We start from the raw sequence: 19,665 nt of genomic DNA, 5'->3' as shown, positions 1-19,665 counted from the left end.
AAAAATAAAACCAAACACTGTTTTGGTTCGTCTCGCTTTTCTTATTTTATAAGCCAACGGCTAAAACGCCTCTTGCTGCATTATTATTACTTTTCAAATAAACAAAGTTTTTATTCTATTTTTTTATTTAGTCGTCATTCTTCACATATTCGATGCGGTCAACGACAACCTCATCATTAACCAGCTGGTAAACATAAACCACAACCATCCTCATCTTGACCTCCATCAGGACAAACGACGGAATCGGCGCAACCTCCAACGGACTAAAGCTCCCAGTGACACTTCCCGGGTTAATGAAAAACCTCCCCTGCTCCTCATACGCCTCAAACCTATGGGTATTCCCAGTCACAAGCACATCAACATCCATCTGCCGCGCGGTAGCCGCCAAGGTATCCACATCACCGTTAGACGGCACCATATAATGACCGTTCACTAGGCCTAGGGTCAATTCATCCTGGGCTACTTTAATTGACAAAGGGTATTGCGTCTTGTCGTCGAATTCCCCGCGAACTATATGCAAGTCTGGTGTTATGCTGCGGAGGTACTCGTAGGTGGCGCGGTCGCAGAGATTGCCGGTGCAGAGGATTTGGTCAATTTTGCCTGGCACAAGGAGTTTGCGGAATTTCGCCGGAATGTCAGCGGCGCGCTGCGGAATGTGAATGTCTCCGAGAACCAGAATGAGCGTCATTGAATTGGGTTGAATGTAGCTCTGTGCAAGCGTAATAATGGACTTTAAGAAATAAATTCAGGTGTGGAAATGAAATAAATGAAATTTTAAAAGTACAAATCTAAAAGAAAGAAAAATGAGCGAGTGGCGATGACGATGGTGCGCAAACAAAACAAAAACAAAACAAAACGACCCCAGGCTTAAGGCTCAAAGCGGGGGGGGGAGGGGGCTGAGCTAAAAACAATATTGCGCGATCTACAGAATAAAAAAAGACTTAGTCCCCAGCTTTCATCGCCTCTCTTTTCAAGTACTTCAAATGCGAAGCAAAGTTCAGCGAGTACCAGTACAGCTGGCAATACTCCAGCGCAACCACAATAAGATCCAGCCGAGCCTCCACCGCCTGGGCATCTATGCCTGCACCGTGAGCGTCCCAGATTTGGTTGACGCGGCGAATGGCTTCCACTACAGCCTCACGCTCCTCCGACTTCGCACCGCCATTCTCCCCCTCATCCTCAACCACTGCTGCTGCTGCTGCTGCTGAACTGTGCCCGGGTGCCGATGCCTGGAAACTGATGGCCTGCTTGAGCCTGGCTGCCTGCACTTTGCCTGCGATGAACAGATGATAGGGCGTCTGCGGGCTCATCAGCTTGAACCGGTCTGCGATCCGCGCGTCCAGGCCCTGCATGTACGCAGGGCCCGCAGAGGCAGAAGCAGAGGCAGAAGCAGTGGCAGTGGCAACTGGTGGACCCTTGCTGTGCGCTGCGAGCTTGGGCTGACTGGCACCGAGTGTCCACTTGGAATCTGCTGCTCTGGGATGTGTAAAGCTACCAGACACAAAGCTCTCCAGATGATCGTCTCGCATATCCGCCTTCTCAGAAACACCAACTCCCGCCTGGTGGTCAAGGGGCTTCAGCCAATGGGCATGCAGGAGCCCTGCAGTCTCATCGGCCGCAGCCACCGATCTGTCCCAGCACCGCTGCGCCAGAGAATCCAGATCACCGACAAACTGCAATGTCAATTTAGGTCTCTTTGCCCTGGCCACGTATCCACGCTGATATGTCGATCGCCAGCTATTGGCACAGCCATTACTGACACCCTCGAGTCCCTCAAACAAGGGTGGCGGCGGCATCGGTGGCATACACTCCGCCGACGAGCTTTGCGAAAACACACCAACACCAGCCATATTCAAATCATCCATCGCCTCGCCGCCACCGCCACTGCCCTGCTGCGCCTCCTCATGCACAAGCATGTCCTCAAAAAGGTGCTCTCTAATCTGCAACACGCAGGCGTACAAATGAACAAGACAGGAGGCGCCGATGATTTCGAAATTCGCATGACGCCGGGTCGAAAATGCATCCGCGTACTGATCGAGATCCAACCGCCACTGGCGGATACGTCGCTCCAAGCCATGGACAACTTCAGCCAGGCTGCGCAGCCGCTGGGACCACTGCAAGGAATGGGTCGGCAGGTTATCATAGAACAGGGTGCCGCGGTCAATGCGCGGGAAAAACAGGCGGAACATCTCCGTGCGCTGCTCCACCAGCTGTCCCATAATAAGAGCCAAGACAAGGTCGACGCGGTAGTTGGACACAGCCTGGGATGGGCGGCGCTCCACCGCGGTCAGTCCAAGCTCCCACGAGAGCGTGCCACTGGGCTGGTCCGACGCCCACAGCTCATCGCTGCACGGCAGCCATACCCAGTGCCACCCAGGCTTGATGATCGCTGGTCGTCCCATTGCCAGTCCGTTGAACCGCTCCAGGTGGAAGATCGCCCACCATAGTCGCCGCCTCTGCTCGTGCTCCAGAATGCCGCCTGGCCGGCTCAGCGCCTCGAGCCGCGACGGATTGGTCCGCTCCGACCATCCACTCTCGAACAATCCCATGTTGTTGGTCACTGGCGGGATCAGAAACTCCTCGTCCAGAAGATGGTACTGGCCTGTGAACGCCAGCTGCACAGCCAGCTTCTCGTGCGCCGCTCCCTCCTGCCAGTGGCCCGACACGGACATGTATAGAGCCAGGATGGTAATCGCTTGCAGGGTTGACAGCTTGGTGCACTTTAAGGACTCGGGAAGCAGTGACTGAGCGGCCCGTGCAAACCGGTGGCCGCGCTTATAAGGCCGCCTGGGTGAGACTGAGGCTGAGGTTGATGGCGATTGCAACGGCGAGCTGTGCTGGTTCTGGTTCTGGTTTTGATTCTGATGCTGGCAGAAGCGCGCCGAAATGGCCTGCACCGCGTAGTACAGGATTGGGTCGACCTGTCCACAGAGCACTTGTTTTTCAAAAGTCGGGCGGTGGAGGATCGGCATCCATGGGTGCACACAGGAAAAGTACTGCCGGATTCCCTCATCGATAGTGTGCGCAACCACCACGGACGCATGTATCTGATTGTGTTGATTCTGGTGATTATTTTGATTCTGCGAGGCACTGCCGACTGGAATTCGCTTGGATTCACCGATCCCCAGTACAGCAGACTCCTTGGCCGACTCGGCTATACTCTCGGTGCCAAATGACAGGTGCGTGGACGAGCCCACACTTGCCCCTCGCCTCTGGCTCATCCTCTGATTCTGCCTTGTGCTCTGCTCCAAATTCTGGTTCTGGTTCTGATTTTGGTTTTGCGCCGATGGCATCGCAAAGGGCATTTGGATCTGATGCATATTCTGAAGCTGCTGCTGCGAAATCCCAGCATCCGCAGCAACATAACCGCTGGCCAACCGCTCAGTCCTGGCAGTTAGCCCAGCGGAAAGCTGATCCACAGGCGTCATCGGATCAAATGGCGGGAAGGCGTAGTTCGCAGCCAGTATATTCAAGTCGCCACCACTGCTGTCTTGGCCTGTGCCTGGTCCTGGTACTGTGCCTCCAAGGTTAAAGCTAGGCCCAATACTGGGGATTCTCCCAAGCAACTCATCCATCTGCGTGGCAGAATTGGCCGCCAAAGCCGACAGCTCCAGGGGCAGCTCCGAGGCATGTCCGCCAGTTAATTCCATCCACAGCTGGCGCAAATCCAGCATCCCGTCAGCAAACCCCTTCCCCAAATCCACTGGAGCACCATTGTCATTAAAACTGGCCCCCTCCCCCTCATCCATATCTTCGTCCACATAAGGCGTTTCTTCACTGCCAATGTCATCCCTGGTACCAGACAACAGCTTTCCGCCCTGATCATCGGTGTTCTTCCTCGGTCTGCCGCGTTTCTTGTGCGGAGTCAATAAACACTCATAGCCCTTTTTGACACAGTACATGCACCGCGGCCGCTCACCGCCGCACCGGATTTTGCGCTGCCGACACGCCCTGCACGCCATGCCGATGGGCCTGCTGCTGCCGCCCGTGGTGTCTTTCGGTTGTCCAGGCTCTGCTGTTCGCAAGGGGGAGTCTGCATAGTGGCCGGCTGATGTGATAGACTGAGTGGCGAATTGATATGGCTGAGGAAGTGAAGACAAGTGTGCAACTGGGTGTGGGGCTCGGCCGCCTGGTGTTGCCGAATGACCGGGAGGATCGTCAGTGGTGTTTCCTGGTGAGAACCCTGAAGCATAAAAGCCAAAATTCATAATAATAAAATGGTAAAGTGTGAAATTTCGAAATGTGAATTTTTGTATCAAAGAGGAAAAAAGAAATAATGTTTTTTTTTTAGCCCGGATAGGGGGATTAGATATCCTGAACACAAGCGAGCTATTTTTTTTAGAGATGGCACGTGAAAATTTAATTAGCACCAGATAAGCAACCTGATTGGTGCAAAACGAAAAAGTGATCGGAAGATCCAGCCAAACTCGGCCAAGCTCAGCCAAGCTCAGAGCCCACTTTGGCCGCCAATCAGCTTTTAACAATCAATGGTCCTTTTGATCAACAGCTAGCCGGTGGCGGCAAACGGCGTTGCGCTCCGGAGCAGGCGCAGGTGGCCCAGCGGCGGCATCGGGCGATGCGACACAGCAGCCGCCGCACGCGTCTGAGTCGGGGGCAGCGGAATGGACCTGCGCGCAGCAATCGCCGGCAGCGGCGGCAACAGCACATCAGGCAGCTCCAGCCCATCCAGCGCCAGCACCAGAAACACTGCCATAAAGGCCGCCCAGTGCGCCGCCTGCACCAACAGCAGCCCAACAAACGCGCGATGCGGTGGCACAGCGAAGCTGCTTGCCAGCAAAACACCGACATCTACGCACTGCAGCGGCAGCGCCACCCGGTGCACCCGCCGAAGCAGCCGCTCCTTGCGCACAGCGCTCCATACCAGCGCTAAGCGACTGCGCTCGGCCGAGGCTGACTCCGCTGCTACGCACGCCCAGCTGCATGCCGCCAGCCGCTGCAGCGCCACGGCCGGCGCCCAGCCCAGCTGCTGCGCCTGGTTGCTGGCTGCACTGCCACTGCCGCTGCCCTGCTGCGCCTGGGCCTGCGTCGCCCACCACCGCGCCAGCGCCGTCTCATTGCGGCTGACCAGCCTCAGAGTCTGCACCGCGTGTGCGCGCCGCGTATGCGCCATGCTCGCACATGCATACCACGCAGCAGCCATCTGCAGCACACCAACGGCCAGTACGCCGCCGCCCCTTGTTGCGCCGTCATACAGCGTAGCGACGCCAACGAAAACCACCAGCCCAGGCACCAGCCGCTTCTCCGTGCCAGCCAGCCTTGCGCGCACTACGCCCCAGCCCTTCGACAGCGCCAGAAGCGCCAGCAGCTGCGTGCCGTCAGCCAATGCGTCCACCAGACTGGTGGACACCGCCACCATTGTCACCTCGTACGCGCCGGCGCCCCACACGCGCATCCGGCTCTGGTCCGCCAGGCTGCTGAGCAGCCGCAGCACCGGCACAAACCCCACCACCGCTGCTAACACCGGCCGCACCCGCCGCCGCACATGCGCGTGCACGGCGGCCACAGCCCATAATGCAAGCGATAGTGCCCAGAGCGTGTGGCTGACTGCCGGGAGAACGCGCTGGACGGGAATCCACCCCGCTGGCAGGTTCGTCCATTGCCCGTCGAGCCCGCGGTTGGCCATGATCAGATTGTACTTGAACTGCATTGTTGTTGCTGCGCAGTTGGCTATCACCACCGCGTACTCGCCGCCGTGCTGCACCAGCCACTCCCACTCGTACTCGACCAGGAAAACGTCGTTGGCTGTGGAATCAGCGCCCAGCAGCAGCGGCGGCGCATCGGCGCTGGGCCGGGGTCTTGCTGTTGTTGCTGATTCTGAATTGCTTGTTGATTCCGGGGTCGGTGTCGCGCCACGCCTCTGCATGCCCGTGACTTTGGTTACCCTTGGCAGCCCGTCCGCCACCAGCGTCGGATGTCCGGTGGCCGCAGCAATGAACGAGATCTTCGGCCTGTCCTCTTCCTCCACAGCCGCCGCCTCCTTTGCCTCATTTGCATCACTTGCCTCTTTTGTCTTTTTTGCAGGCCGGCGTAGCGCCGATATGGGCGCGACAAACTCGCTCTCCAGCCAGCTTCCGACATCCGAGCACAACATCAGCGCTGCCGTCTCGTCATCCGCCCCCCTCTGCCCCACCACTCTCTGACCATTCTCCCTTTTATGGGCAGTATGCAGTCGAGCGACAAAGTTATTCACTGCACGTGCTTTGGCAAATATCAAATACACGTGGTCCAGCTCCACCGACTCTGTGGTGCGCACCGGACTCTGCCCCTGAGCTGCCTGGCGGCTGGCCAATGCTGAGTTGCTTGTGTTTTCTGTGCTTCCTGTGGAAAGCGCAGAGCGTAGGCGCTTGTCCGCGGGGGTGTCCTTTTTTTCGGAGGAGAAGGCGCCGAGAGAGAGCGCGACGCGGGCGTGGCCGTTGCCGCGGAAATCGAAGACGCCTAGTTCGCCGAACGTCACGGCCGTGGCGTGTCGCCGGTTGGTCGTTGTGGGCGCGGCATCAAGCAGCGCTGTTTCGCCAGTGAGGTTCAGTGCCAAAGCACCTGTGCCAAAAAAAAAGAGGCAGGCAATTATTAGTGGATTTAACGAGCGCATCCGTGGTTTTTTATATGTAATATAATACTGAAATAAATGGCAAAAAAGGAGGAAAAATACTTCATTTTGGTCTGTTGTTGCATGAGGAAAAACGTTTAAATACCCTTTTTTGTTCAACGGCAGTAAGAACGTCAATTATTTTGTGATAAACGTATATCAACTCGAATGGCAGTTATTTCAATATTGCCATATTGCCAAACAAGACGTCACCTAGTCGGTCGGTCTGACCAAGATCAACACTGATTTAATCAGCGCACCAACATTTACAAGCCCATGCATATACACTGACGCTATGTAAAAACAAAATAAAGAATGGATTTTTGTAACGCGTCACAGAGTTAAACTTCTCTCTTCGCTCTTTTTTTCTTACATTCGCAATCCTTTTCTCAATCCAAATTCAACCTTCCCTTTTTCCATCTAAAATGAGCGAGGCTGTGGTTGATGACTTTTACACTGCGCGCAATCTGCTCTACCTCGGCGCCTACCCGCAAGCCCTAAGCAATCTCACCCATCTCCGGAGCAACACCGCTGCCTGGGAATTCGATGTTGAAAAAAAGTCACTCCAGTACCGTTCATACCTCGGCCAAGGCAAACACCAGCAGGTTCTCGACGAAATACCCACGACACCCAGCACGCCCGCCACGCTACAGGCACTTCGCCACCTCACTGCCTTTAAATACACTGCAGGTGACCAACGCGACGCCGCCACCGCCGCCATTACCGAACTCGTTAGTGTTCCGGAGAACTTGCTCAGTGGCACCTTTGTGGCCATTGCTGCACAGGTACTGCACTAGCGCAGCGGCATGATGAGGCGCTGAGTATCCTGGCGATGCACTCGAAGAACCTCGAATGCTCCCTGATGACCACCGCCATCCTTTTGTCCATTGACCGCGTGGATTTGGCGCAAAAAACTGTTGCACGCACTCGCGCCTGGGCTGAGGACGCACCCCTGGCGCAATTAGCCGAAGCCTGGACTGCTCTGCATGTGGGTGGTCAGAAATACACTGAAGCCTTGTATATCTTTGAAGAGCTTGCACAGGCCGCTGCCGTATCCACCGCGAGAGTCGTTTGTGCATTGGCTGTATGCAAAATGCATCTTGGCTTGGTCACTGAGGCTATGGCTATGTTGCAGGATGCATTGGAGAGGGACCAGGGAGATGCGGATGTGTTGGCTAATTTGGTAGTTTGTGCGAATATTTTGGCTTTGCCTTTGGAGACTAAAGATCATATTTGGGTTTGCTGAGAAAGGCTAATCCAGAACACCAATTTGTCGTGGAGCTTGATCGTAAGGATAAGGAGTTTGACGTGATTGCCGCAAAGTATCTGTGATGTTTTTTTGGTTAATAAATAAATAAAATTTATATATTGTTGCTAAAAAACCACACTATTACAGCACCTACGAACGTGTGTGATCGTGCACCACGACTTATCTATGTGTGGGTATTTGCCACCGTATTTTTCCTTAAAGCCTTCAAACGCCCGGGCTAGCCTGCAGGTATATTTTTGGGTTACAGCGACCAACCAAAGGCAAAAACGCAAATACAAACCTCCCCCCCTTGGATTTGCTCTCTTGTAACCGGCTCTTGGCAAATGCATTCTTGGGCAAACAGAAACACCTAAATGCTTTACAGAAATAGACAGCAGTTGCCACATTCGCGAATCAGGCCCCTAGGTTCTCATCCAGAATCTAACGCACCCGAAATCATATTATCCTTGTTTTTGCCAAAAAGTCAAGGTAACTTGCACGTTTTTTGAGACTATTGTTGGAATATAGGAACTTCTATGAACGTGTAGATAAACTATAATGATATAAAGTATATTTAATAATAAGTGCTATGCACTGTGAAAGGTAAATAGTAGAAAGCATATTGCTTTGGTCACTGTGTGACTTATTGTTTGTGTTGCTAAACAGCCAAGACTGGTTAATCAGTTGATCGCCATCAACCAATACTATTAAACTCTGGGAAAACCGTTCTATTAACATATAGAAATAAAGTACTACGTATTAAGGTGTATTGAATATATAAGTGCTATGCACTGGAAAAGGTAAAAAAGAACATTATTGCTTGGTCATTGTGTGACTTATTGATGATTGTGCCTTTGGCTGGAATAGCAAAGGCTGGCTAATTAGTTGATTGCCACCAACCAATAAAAAGACCTGCTCCAAAAGTTCCGACTAAAAAATTCTGCAATTTATGCTATAAAGCACTGCGGCCACGCGTTAAAAGCATCTATATAATAAAAGCATTTTTGGGGTTATATAAATTAAGAATAAATAGAAAGGCCTGTGTATTTTTAACAAAGACTAGCCAAGGCATGTTGTCCATATATTTAAATTAAATTAAATTACATTAAGCATGGGCGCCATTTGTTTCTAGAGTTTACTTATTTTTACTTTATAATTTTTAAATGATTTATTATTAAAAATAATTATACGGTCATAAAGTACGCATAACTGTAATGCGTATGACATTGTATTATAAAACATTTTGAAATCCAAATCACCGGCTGTATCTGCTAACCTGGCAAATAAACAAAGCTAATTTAATCAGAAGTGCCAACGTTTATTTTTAAACATTACTATTGTGCTTGGCTGTGGGCCTATAAAATAATATTGTTTTTAATACTCAAAAAGGTTTACAAAATTAACAAAGTGGAAAAAGGGAGGAACGCGCACCGAGGCAACTCTAGCGGATTGCTCCTATTTCCAATCCATTTTTAATGTCATTATTGCTCTTAAAAGCTACTGGGGCAATATTAAAAGCAAACTTATGGCAATCATCTCAGGATTTGGGGCAGCCATGTGGTAAGGACTCCACAGTTTAAAGATTCTTGGAACGACATTTATACTTAAAATTTTAGCTTGCAGTTTTCAAATTAAAAAACTTACTGTACGAGTGTATTTAACCATACTAGAGAATAATACATATGGACTATTGGTTTTGGCGTACGAGGGGAGGCATGTTTTTAGTGTTTAAAGGCGTAATATTGTCATAATCGGGTTTTCTGGACACGTCGGTTATATGTGGCGTTTGAATAATAAACTTGTAAGGTGTTTAAACTGACAATTTATGTTGAAGATGATGGAGGATAAATGTGTAATTTCTGGTTAGGGATGAATGTCTTTACTTTTATACGTGGAGCAAAAACCACCACTTTGTCTTTTTTATATACTAAACAAATTAGAAAAGGGTTTCCATCAACCAGCTATTAGAGAGTATAATAAATTTTCATCAAGACAGCGCATTAAAAAGGCTTGTGAGAGGTCAGTCGTGTAACGCTCTAGAAAAATGTGGGTCTAAACTAATATATTTTTATATTTCAAAAATTACTTAAGAACTACAAAAGGGGGCAGCACTGTAAACATCATGGTGTTCCTTGATGTTAGCCAGCAATAACAAAATGTGTATAGTGGCCATGAGGGTGATCTTGATTCTTGAAAAAGGAAGACAGTGGCTGAAATCTTGTTGGCACCACAAGTCGCAGACCTAACAAAAATGATTAAAGTGTAAAAATAATGAGCATTCTGCGTTTAAAAATTGAGAGGGATTTTCCCGACTTTGCTCGGCGTCAAAGGAGTACAATGGGCCACAGTACGTCGCTGTTTTAACAATAAATTTCTTTATTTATTCACTTGTGCACTTGCTTTTCCATTATATTTAATTAATGCGGAATTTTAAAAAGAAAAGGAATATGCTACTGTAAAACAAACCTCATTTTTAATTTTCAAACGCATGTACACCACCCACTACGTGAACTTGGCAGCTTTAGCTCACAGCATTTTAATTTATTCATTCGCTATTTTTTTATAATGCGCACTTGTTGACTTGGAAAGCCAATGTCCCCTCCTATGATAATTATTAGCCACAAATACTATTAATAAAATATTTATATAAAGAATACAGGGGATAATTCCATAGAATGTTACTACTTGTGCTGCTGACAGTGGTTGAAGTAATGCATCGTCAGCTGATGTAGTGCCAAGCTGCCCCTCAATTTTTTGTGACCATGTTTCTCGACACGTTCACCGTATGATAATTTAATATTATAAAAACTGTATAGCCAATGCTGTCAACTATTTTCATATATAAAGAGGATCATCACCCTCTCCAAATGTTCTGGCACAACTGCACTCACCTCGTCAACCGCATCAACTACATCAGAATCTACAACTGCATCAATCTCTTTAGCCTCTTCTGCTATATCGACTTCTAAATAGGCCACATCTACAAGAATCTGCAATTATCACACGCATACGCCATTAACCATGAACAAAACTGCTGAAAATACCTCTGCCGAAGCACGTATATGCAATTGCAGGTTAGTCACATGTAAATGTATAAAAAAATGAATAATGAATTGATTGATTAATTGACAATAATACATGAAAATATTTCGACTATCGGGAGAGTTGTTGGTAAAATGAAATCGTTTGCACTGCAGTTCAACAACACAGTAAAAGCCTTTTTCTCTCGACGAAACGTAAAATTTGCTGTTCAAAGCTCTTTCTGTCAAGCCTTACTTTTTCATATTAATTTATTTGCATTTGTATTTCACAAATATTTTTTAACGACCACAACAATAGTATAAATAAATACTTACGCAAAAAAAACCCCATTTGCAATTAAAGTACACCAAACATAAAATACAGAAGAAAACTTATGTAAAGAAAAACCATGCTAAAGTTTATAAGTGATGGCACTATCGTCCTTGACCGCAAAATCCACACATACGAGCACCCTTCCGACGGTACCTCTCCATGACAGACCTCAGCTCGACAACATACGCACGTTGATGAGCTGAGCACAGCTCCATGACGCGTTTATACCCGGAATCTGTCAAGATGCTCTGCTCTCCAGCCAACCTTTTTACCAGCTCCGGTCCCAAATCCAAAACCAACACCGGTGCGCCCTTCACTTCCCCCATGATCCTGCCAACACTGGACATTGCACGGTCAGTGAGGGCCATTTTCTGCTTATGTTTAGACCGATTCAGATTCTTTGTCGATGTTTGCTGCGGGTTGACCAAGACCAGCTCGAGGCGCCCGTTGCCGCTGCTGTTGCTGGGCACTGGTGGGTTAGGGTGGTTGATGGCGGCAATGTTGATGTTGGAAAACTGCTGCTGCATTCCCGCGCCCGAGGCTTGCTGTTGACCACCAATCCCTAAGCTGCTGCCAACGCTGCCGCTGTTTCCACCGCCAACGCCAATGCCAATGCCCAGCCCAGAACCACCCGCACCCATGCCACTGGAACCAATCCCGACCGCACCAGCCGCATCCTTGGGCATCATCAGCGGCCCGCTGTTTTCGCCGATGCTCCCCATAAAAGCGCCACCCCTACTCTCGTGAGTCTTGAGGTCCGCACGCAATGCTCGCTAATATCCGTCTGCAGCCATTCGCATAGGTTTGCACGCGACACCTCACACTCAACTCTCCTCAAAATATTCTTGACCTTGTAGACGTACTTACCCACCGGATGCCCAGTCGAGGCGCGCTCGTTGGCAATCTTCTGGCATCAGTTACCCCACTGCCATTGCGCCCCCACTTCCAACAGATGGAGAAGCACCGCCACCGCCTCCACCACTGCCAGCAGCAGCGGGCTTACGTTAAGTGTGACAATCCAGTTCATGCCTGGTCGCGACAAATCTCAACCAATCTCTCCATGGTCATCTCGGGATCGTCATTGAACAAGAAATCGGTGCGCAGCCCATGTCTCCACAGCTCGCGCGCCAAAGCAATGCGCTCGCGGAGCATGGGCCGAGTGCCAAAGGACGCTACAACAACATCGCAGCGCTTGCGCGTCCACAGACCAAAGTTGGCATCGAAGAGCCTTCAGTTGACTGCAGAACCTGCTGCTGGTACCAAGCCATCTCCTGGATGACCAAATCGAGTTGGATCTGCACGCCAATGCACACCACGTCGCGAGCCGTACCCAGAACGGCGCTGCCAGTCGACAGATTGGTGCCAATGGACACGGATCCCGGCGATGGATCCCAACCGCCGCTACCGGTACTGCTGCCGCCTGCGGCCTTGTCGTACATTTTCTTCCATACATCTGTCGAGTGGACCGATCCCGTACGACGAGCAAACGCCATGGACGACTTTTCGGGCCCACCACCGGCCTTGTCAGACCCCAGCTTGGTCAACGGCGGCTTGCCAACAAACTTTGTCGTGGTCGCCCCCCGCTGCTTGCCGCGCGCAGCCGCCGCAGCCATAGTGTTAATTTTCTGATCGCTGGCAATCTTAGAGCCGTCATCCTCTAACGTATAGTTGCCGGCCAAGTGTCGAAACCGCTTGAGCAGCCCGTCGTAGCGGCCGCCCACCGCCAGCACCTGTGGGGTGCGCCCCTTGCCAGGCGAGCGATCGGTCATTATCTGGAACGCATACCCGCCCTCGTAGTACGCATAGTGGTGGTTGTACAGCGGCGCATAGACAAACGGGATCGCCACGCCAAAGTGCCTCACCGACGCCTCAACGTACCGCAGCTCGTTGAACGCCCTGATGACAGCCTGCACGTACTCAGCTCCTTTGGCTGCATACGCCGTCCCCGACATGCCGCACTCGCTGCCGATTCTCGCGAGCACTTCGCGCTGCACAGAGTTCAGGTCACCGCGCACCTCCATGAATATCTGCAGCCGATCCAGCGCCTGCGAGTGCAGCCTCATGCCGGTCGTCAGGCTCATCACCTGGATGCGCTGCCTGATAGTGTGCGGCTTGTCCTTGTACAGGCCGCCCAGACAGAAGCACACGTTGCGCACAAACTGCACATGTCTCTGCTTGTCCTCCACTCTCACTCCGCTGCCATCGTCATCACCAGGACTGACCGCGCCCTGCTTGCGGTCGACGGCAGCAGTCCACTCAGGGTGCAGGATGCCACAGTATGTCAGAATGGCATCCAGGATGCTCATATGGTTGAGCATCAGCACTGTGGGCACGCCGCGGAACGCCGGTAGCTCGTCGAACACCTCGCAGGCCACTGATATGACCTCGGCCGCGGCCACAGCATGCGCGCTGCGGTTAGTGACGGCATCAAAGGATGCAGCGCTGTGGCTGACAGGCTGGCCGCCCGCAGCGTTGGCCACAAAGTACCGATCGAAACAGTAGCGCTTAATCTCGGTCATCTTGGTGCGTGCAACATACCTAGCAAACGGCACGGTTTGATCGTACGGGAGCTGCACCACGTTTCCCTTCGGGTCGAGGTACAACGCCGGCTTCTGGTACATGTCCAGCAACTCAGTGCGTGGTGTCAGCGCCGGGGTCGACAGCTCGACGGCCGCGTGAATGCGGAACACACGTGTCATCAGCTCGCGGATGCGGTCGAGGAAAACTGCATTGAGCTGCTCCGTCTGCATGTCATTCGAGCGATAGTCAAAGGTCGCATCGATAAGCTTGTCCGTCTGGTGCGCAAACAGAGAGTCCATCAGCTTGGTAAAGTACGGCTGCGACGGGTTGGCAATGGTGCGGATGGTCTCGCGAATGTACTCGTCCTCCATCTTGGGTGGCAGCAGATCGCTCTCGAGAAGCTCTGCGCTGGAGGGCCGCAGGCGTGGGTTGTGGTTGAGCAAGCGCTTGATGATCTGGTACTGCAGCTGCATCTTGTCCGTCTGAAAGTCGTCCGGAAACTCGATCTCGGGCTTGCGCAGGTTGTGCAGCACCGTAGCGCGCTCCATGCCGGTCAGCAGCGGGTAGCACATCTCAAAGAAAATGATACCCAGCGAGTACATGTCAACCTTTTGGTTGTACCGCGTCGCGCCATTACTGCTTTTTGCCGTGACCTCGGGCGCCACATACGACGACGTGCCAATGTCTGCCGTCATGCCGTCCTCGCCAGCCGCGCCATTGATGCTGCGGTCCAGGCTCATGTGGCGCGACGCCGTGGCGTCAATGGGCGCAAAGCTCGACGTTGCCAGGCCAAAGTCGCCGATCTTGATATCGCCGGCGCCGTCCAAAAACGCATTGACTGGCTTGAGATCCCGGTGGATCACACCGCTTTGGTGGATGTGGTTCAGGCCCTCAAGGATCTGGCCAAACATACGCCAGGTCTCTTTCTCGTCCAGACCCTCTCGTATCAAATCGTTCAGCGTCTTGTTTTCGCAGTACTCCATCTGGATGTACAGGATCTTCTTTTGCTTTTGGCTCGCAGTCCCACTGGCCTTAATCCGCCTGAGCTGCTGGTGGGGCTGCTTTGCCTTGCCCTTGGCCTTGGATTTGGATTTGGCCTTGACCTCTGTTTCTGACTTGGGCTTGGTCTGAGACTTGGATTTTGACCCTGACCTTGACCCTGACTTTGATTTTGACTTTGACTTAGGGTGCGGGTTTTTTTGCTCGCGTAAAAGTGCCTCGCTCAGCCGCGCGCCGCTGCTGTTGCTGCTGCTGCTATCAGAAAACGAGTCGGCATCACTGGTCCGCAGTGCATCATCAGTCTGCGTGTCGGTGAATTCAACGACAAACTCACGCACTGGTCGGTTAATGGCTGCCAAAGCTGTCGCAGACACTGCCCGCGACCGCTGCCCGCTACTACCGCCGCCGCCACCACCACCGCCACCACCACCACAGTTGCCGCCAACACTGCCCTTATCCGTGCCAGCGCCCTCAGCCTCGCTTAACGCGCCCATAGTGCCAAAGCGTATAGCCGAAAACACAGCGCCCGGACGGCCGTCTCCATTGTCTTCATCGCACGAGCGCGTGTTCAAAGCGCTCGATGGCTCGCTAATGTTACCCAAGCTGGCAGCACCCATGCCCGAGCTATCACTGATATCGCTGTCATCCGAATCAGAGTCCGAGTCGGATTCAGAGTCACTATCACTGCCAGATGACGAAGACAGCGACGACGACTCGCTGTCACTATCTGAATCGCTCATATCGCCACTATAATCCTCAGTTGACCACGACGAAACCGAATTGGCAGCGGCAGCGAGACCCATAGCCATAGCCATAGAGTCATCAGATGTCTGTAAGCCAGTAGAGCTAAAGTCACTAGTATCGTCATCGGCAGCCCCTCCGCATAGCCGTCCTTGAGCCCATCCCAGTCCTCAACCCATGTCGTGTAGTACCGCACGACGTTCTCGTGGTGCAGGCGTGATAGCGTGGTGACCTCGCGGAATATCTTCTTGTTGCCCTCAGTGTCGCGCGCATCCAGGCGAATCTTCTTGATGGCGTAGTAGCGGCCATCAATGCGGTTGCGCGCCTTGACGACCGAGCCAAAGCCGCCCTTGCCCAGAAACTCAATCTCCTCGAAATCCGCGCTGTACCGGACGCCTGCGGCTGGATGAAGTGCTCGACAGCCGCAGTGACAGGTGTTTGTACGCGGCGGGGTGGCGCTTGGGGATCGGCTGGCGGATCAGCGCATCAGCAACGGCAATTTCCTTTGTTTGCTGCTGCGGCAGCTCTGCTTCAGCAATGTTTTTCTGTGCGACCGAGAAGAATCGCCGCGCCGGAGCCGCATCAGCAGCCGCGCTTTCGTCTCCGACATCGTCAGCCAGGCGCGCAGCCGAGCGCTGCATTTCAAAAGTCAAGCCGCGCGACGCGCTGTCCAACGCCTGTCGCTGCACCGACGGCTCGCCACCCATACCCTCACTGAAAAAGGCGTCGCTCAGGGCCTCCATGGCAGTCGGCCGCTGGCGGTGATCTGCAGTCAGCAGCATAGCCAGTACGCGGAACAGCGGCGGCGCGATGTCATCGCGGCGCTCGTGCAGCACGTGCGGCTCGCGACCAATGGGCACGTTGCGCATCACGTCGACGCCCAGCGCCATCTGCATTCCAACGATGCCGGCGCACCAAATGTCGTTCTTGCGGCCAAGCATGTCAGGACGGTCCAGCACTTCAGGAGCAACGCGGATGTCGTTGCCCACAGAGTCGCCAATGGCGTTCGACAGTGGCGTCATGCGGTGCAGCTCAATCAGCTCCTCGCGATAGCTCGTGTTGAAGAGCTTGGCCACGAACCGTCCGCGCGCCTCCTTGGTCAGCAAAATATTGGCCGGTGCGACGCCGCGGTGGATAAAGCCAGCGGCGTGCAAACTGACAAGCGCCAGCAAAATGTGCCGCAGGTATGTCCGCGTCTGCGCTGTGGCAATCGACCCGCATGACTCAAGCACGTCCTCCAGGGTTGACCCGTCGTGCGTCGACAGCGTGTCGCCAAGCACCCAGAGCCGCACGCCTGGATTCTGGCTGCGCTCCTCCAGCGCCTCCATGTGGCATCCGTAGATGGCTACCAGGTTCGGGTGCCGGATCTGAGCCAGGTCGCACACGCGCGCGCGCACCTTGTCTAGTTGCCGCCGCCCGTGGTCCGTCAGGTAGTGCAGCGCCGTTACCGTGAAGCACTGTACTGTGAACCGGTCCGACAGGTGGATGCTGGCGCCCAGCAGGTCGGTGGGTACGCGTCGAACACTGTGCACAGAGGATCCACGACCACTGACTCTTCCAACGCAACTGTCGAGAACCGCCCATCGCGCGCCATCGGCTGCTGCGGGTCGACGTAGATCAGCGAGTCGAACTTGAGGAGCTGGATGCCCTCGGCCCACCGCCCGGCTACGCTGTGGACGGCGTCGGCAATGTCGCTGAGGTGCTGCTGCTGGCGTTGCTGGTCCGACACCACCTGCTGGTGCTTGCGCTCCAGCTCTTCGACAATGCGCCGGTGCAGATCCTCCTGCTCCTCTGCGTACATAGCCTGCTCATGGCGTTTGAATTCCTCCTCGCGCTCAAGATCGGCACGTCGGTCCGCGTACTCGCGCTCGACCATCTGCTGGTGAAACGACGGCCGCGCCGCCTGCGCGGCCGAGTTGTTGATCGTAATGTAGTCGCTCAGCGACACAGCCAGCTCGTAGACCATCTCGCAGCCAACCAGCGCTGCCGCCTGCTGCCGCGCCATGTCCTGCGCGCCCTGCACCTGCGCTGCGCTGAGCCCGACGCCCTCCGAAAGCTGGATCTGCGGTGCTGTGCGCGGATACGTCCGCGGCAGCCGCACCCGCAGGCCGACCGACACGCTGGCCTTGATCACATCCTCTGTCGGCCGCACTGTGATGACAAACTCCGCCATGTCGGGCTTTACGTTCCACGCTGTTTTTGTCTCGACATCCTGAAAGTCCTCCTATCAATATGGTGTTGTGAGTTTTGTGTGGTTGTTAATATAAGCGTGTGTTTAAGGGATTCTGGAGAAGCGGCTGCGTAATGCTCTTTAATGCAATGCAATGCAATGCAATGTGGTCCTTGTCGAGTGCCTTACCATGAATATGGCTCTGAGCGCCGCGAGTTCATTTTGTTGTATTTCCTGCGTTGTTTCGTCCATTCCTCCAGCATTTACGTGGCACTCTCAAAGAAAGAAAGAAGAAAATGTTGTCGACAAGGCAAATAACGAAAAGATATTTGGTCTGTAGTGTTTGAGAGTCTACTCTGTCTGCGTTGTTCGCTGCTATCGATGGGGCGGCGAATGACTCACAAGTGTAAATGGTATGACGCACGAGCGCCGATATTCAATATGACAGGGGTAATTTGGGGCGAAAAGAAAAAGGGAGGCTTCTGTTTAAGAAGAAAAAGAGCGTTGAATTAAAAATGGAATAAAAGAGTATGAATTATAAAACAATTTACACATTAGCTAAAGAGAGCCAATTGACTATTGTTGTTAAATTCGAAGAACGTGAAAAACGGAAAATAAATAAAAAGGCGGGCCAAACCGCCAATTCGTTCATGCACAGCTTGGCTTTGCTTGCCTGTGCGCGTGCTCATTTCCCCCCTCCTTGGTGGCCACCGCTCCAACCTTGGTCTTTTTTTATTAATTCCGAGCCAATGTCAATCAAGCTCGCACGTATCCGTCAATCCACAGGCTTTGCCAAATTTACCTGTTTTTCTCTCTCAAGATTCTGGCGCCGCGCTTGTAGCTTTAAAGTGTATTTAAGTGCCAATTTATACGAGAATGTGTGTAAAAGGATATATGAAAGCATTTATAAAAAAAAGTACCCAAACCGCTCAGATCATGATATTATCGTTGACCAGCTGCCACCACTTCTCGCGGTTGGAATCCCATGAGGTGTAAATTCCTGTCTCAACGTACGCCTTAAAGTCCTCCAAGTTGCCGTCGCGCAGCTTCATATCGTCATCGTGGAAGCCAGCCGCTTTGTTCACAAGGAACCAGAACCCAGACGCAAACGAATCTTCAGGGTTAAGCACAAGTTCACGAACATCATTCCTAACCGTATCCGAAGCACTGTCCGCACTACTAGCACTGCTTCCCATCAGATTGGCATACTCATCCGGGTGCAGCTCCTTGGCATACTCGCTGATAAAATTCCACATCATCATGCAACGAGTTCCCTGACCCGGAGTGTTTGCTGAATGGTTGATGTTATACATCCATCCGCCAGACTCAAACAGCATGTTACTGATGACAGCGACGGTTTCACCACGCCTGGTGAACTTGTACTTCTCAACAGCCTTGTTCAGATACGCGACTGCATCTGCGTTGACCATGCATTCGTCAGCACTGGCGGAGGTGCAGAAACTGGCCTCGGAAGCATCGGGGTTGGCCTTGTCCAGTGCTCGATGGTGATTAGCCCGCTCTCAGTGGAGTTGTGGTATCCTTGCCGGAGTCAGTTGACCCTTCGATAGCGCTAGAGGTTGGCTCAGGGATTTCGCTGCTGCTCTTGGCTATGCTACTAGCTGTAGCATTGGTTTTACTCTTGGATATGCAGGCGCCGTTAACGGCAGAAGAAACTAAAATAGCTGAAAAGACTGCAACCAGTACAGTCGGGTTAAACTTCATTGTTAGGTTAGGATAATGCAAATAGCTGAATTGATAAATAAACTAGCAACAATTGAAAAGATGGATGTAATAAAAATGTTAATGGAGAGGTAAAAGGAAAGGAAAAAACTGGAAGGAAAAAATTGTATGTACGTCTCGATGTTTTGTTTTTATTCCATCCATCAATTTGGCGTTAACATTGTTTAAAAGAAAGAGATAAATTACCCTGTGTTTTCCATTTAAATAAAGGGCACATGTATTTATGAGTTTTCTTTGTTCAATGCTGCCATAGTTTTCACTATCTTGTGTTTAATTGCAGCCTTT

At 52.2% G+C, this 19,665-nt stretch overlaps 6 protein-coding genes across 6 annotated transcripts; 1 reads left to right on the top strand and 5 right to left on the bottom strand.

The window, feature by feature from the left end:
• Positions 1–58: 58 nt before the first annotated feature.
• BX661DRAFT_92538 (uncharacterized protein) lies at positions 59–814 on the bottom strand. Its single transcript, XM_051539596.1, has one exon. The coding sequence runs from the start codon at positions 686–688 to the stop codon at positions 128–130; it is 561 nt and encodes a 186-aa protein (XP_051392900.1). The 5' UTR covers positions 689–814; the 3' UTR covers positions 59–127.
• BX661DRAFT_223823 (fungal-specific transcription factor domain-containing protein) lies at positions 807–4,253 on the bottom strand. Its single transcript, XM_051538892.1, has one exon. The coding sequence runs from the start codon at positions 4,206–4,208 to the stop codon at positions 942–944; it is 3,267 nt and encodes a 1,088-aa protein (XP_051392899.1). The 5' UTR covers positions 4,209–4,253; the 3' UTR covers positions 807–941.
• Positions 4,254–4,507: 254 nt separating this feature from the next.
• On the bottom strand, positions 4,508–6,610 carry BX661DRAFT_197589 (uncharacterized protein; the record flags this gene model as incomplete). Its single annotated transcript, XM_051538148.1, has 1 exon — positions 4,508–6,610. One exon carries the CDS (start codon positions 6,608–6,610, stop codon positions 4,508–4,510), a length of 2,103 nt encoding a protein of 700 aa, XP_051392898.1.
• Positions 6,611–6,968: 358 nt separating this feature from the next.
• On the top strand, positions 6,969–8,005 carry BX661DRAFT_180566 (coatomer epsilon subunit-domain-containing protein). Its single transcript, XM_051535502.1, is given in 3 exon segments — positions 6,969–7,392; positions 7,410–7,523; positions 7,551–8,005. The coding sequence occupies 3 exon segments, from the start codon at positions 7,033–7,035 to the stop codon at positions 7,851–7,853; spliced, it is 777 nt and encodes a 258-aa protein (XP_051392897.1). The 5' UTR covers positions 6,969–7,032; the 3' UTR covers positions 7,854–8,005.
• A 2,411-nt stretch (positions 8,006–10,416) lies between these two features.
• BX661DRAFT_170235 (uncharacterized protein) lies at positions 10,417–17,892 on the bottom strand (the record flags this gene model as incomplete). Its single annotated transcript, XM_051533596.1, has 9 exons — positions 10,417–10,458; positions 10,748–10,846; positions 11,483–11,983; positions 12,261–12,438; positions 12,471–15,575; positions 15,662–15,853; positions 15,915–16,625; positions 16,919–17,694; positions 17,830–17,892. The coding sequence occupies 9 exons, from the start codon at positions 17,890–17,892 to the stop codon at positions 10,417–10,419; spliced, it is 5,667 nt and encodes a 1,888-aa protein (XP_051392896.1).
• Positions 17,893–18,569: 677 nt separating this feature from the next.
• On the bottom strand, positions 18,570–19,079 carry BX661DRAFT_142094 (uncharacterized protein; the record flags this gene model as incomplete). The annotated part of the gene is made up of 1 exon (XM_051532924.1): positions 18,570–19,079. A coding segment is annotated over one exon (510 nt), but the record flags the coding sequence as incomplete, so codon positions are not given.
• Positions 19,080–19,665: the final 586 nt, after the last annotated feature.

The sequence above is a fragment of the Kickxella alabastrina genome (genome assembly GCF_025024165.1).
Source record: "Kickxella alabastrina strain RSA 675 chromosome Unknown BX661scaffold_7, whole genome shotgun sequence".
Classification (NCBI taxonomy): domain Eukaryota; kingdom Fungi; phylum Kickxellomycota; class Kickxellomycetes; order Kickxellales; family Kickxellaceae; genus Kickxella; species Kickxella alabastrina.
This window is presented reverse-complemented; position numbering and strand designations above follow the sequence as displayed.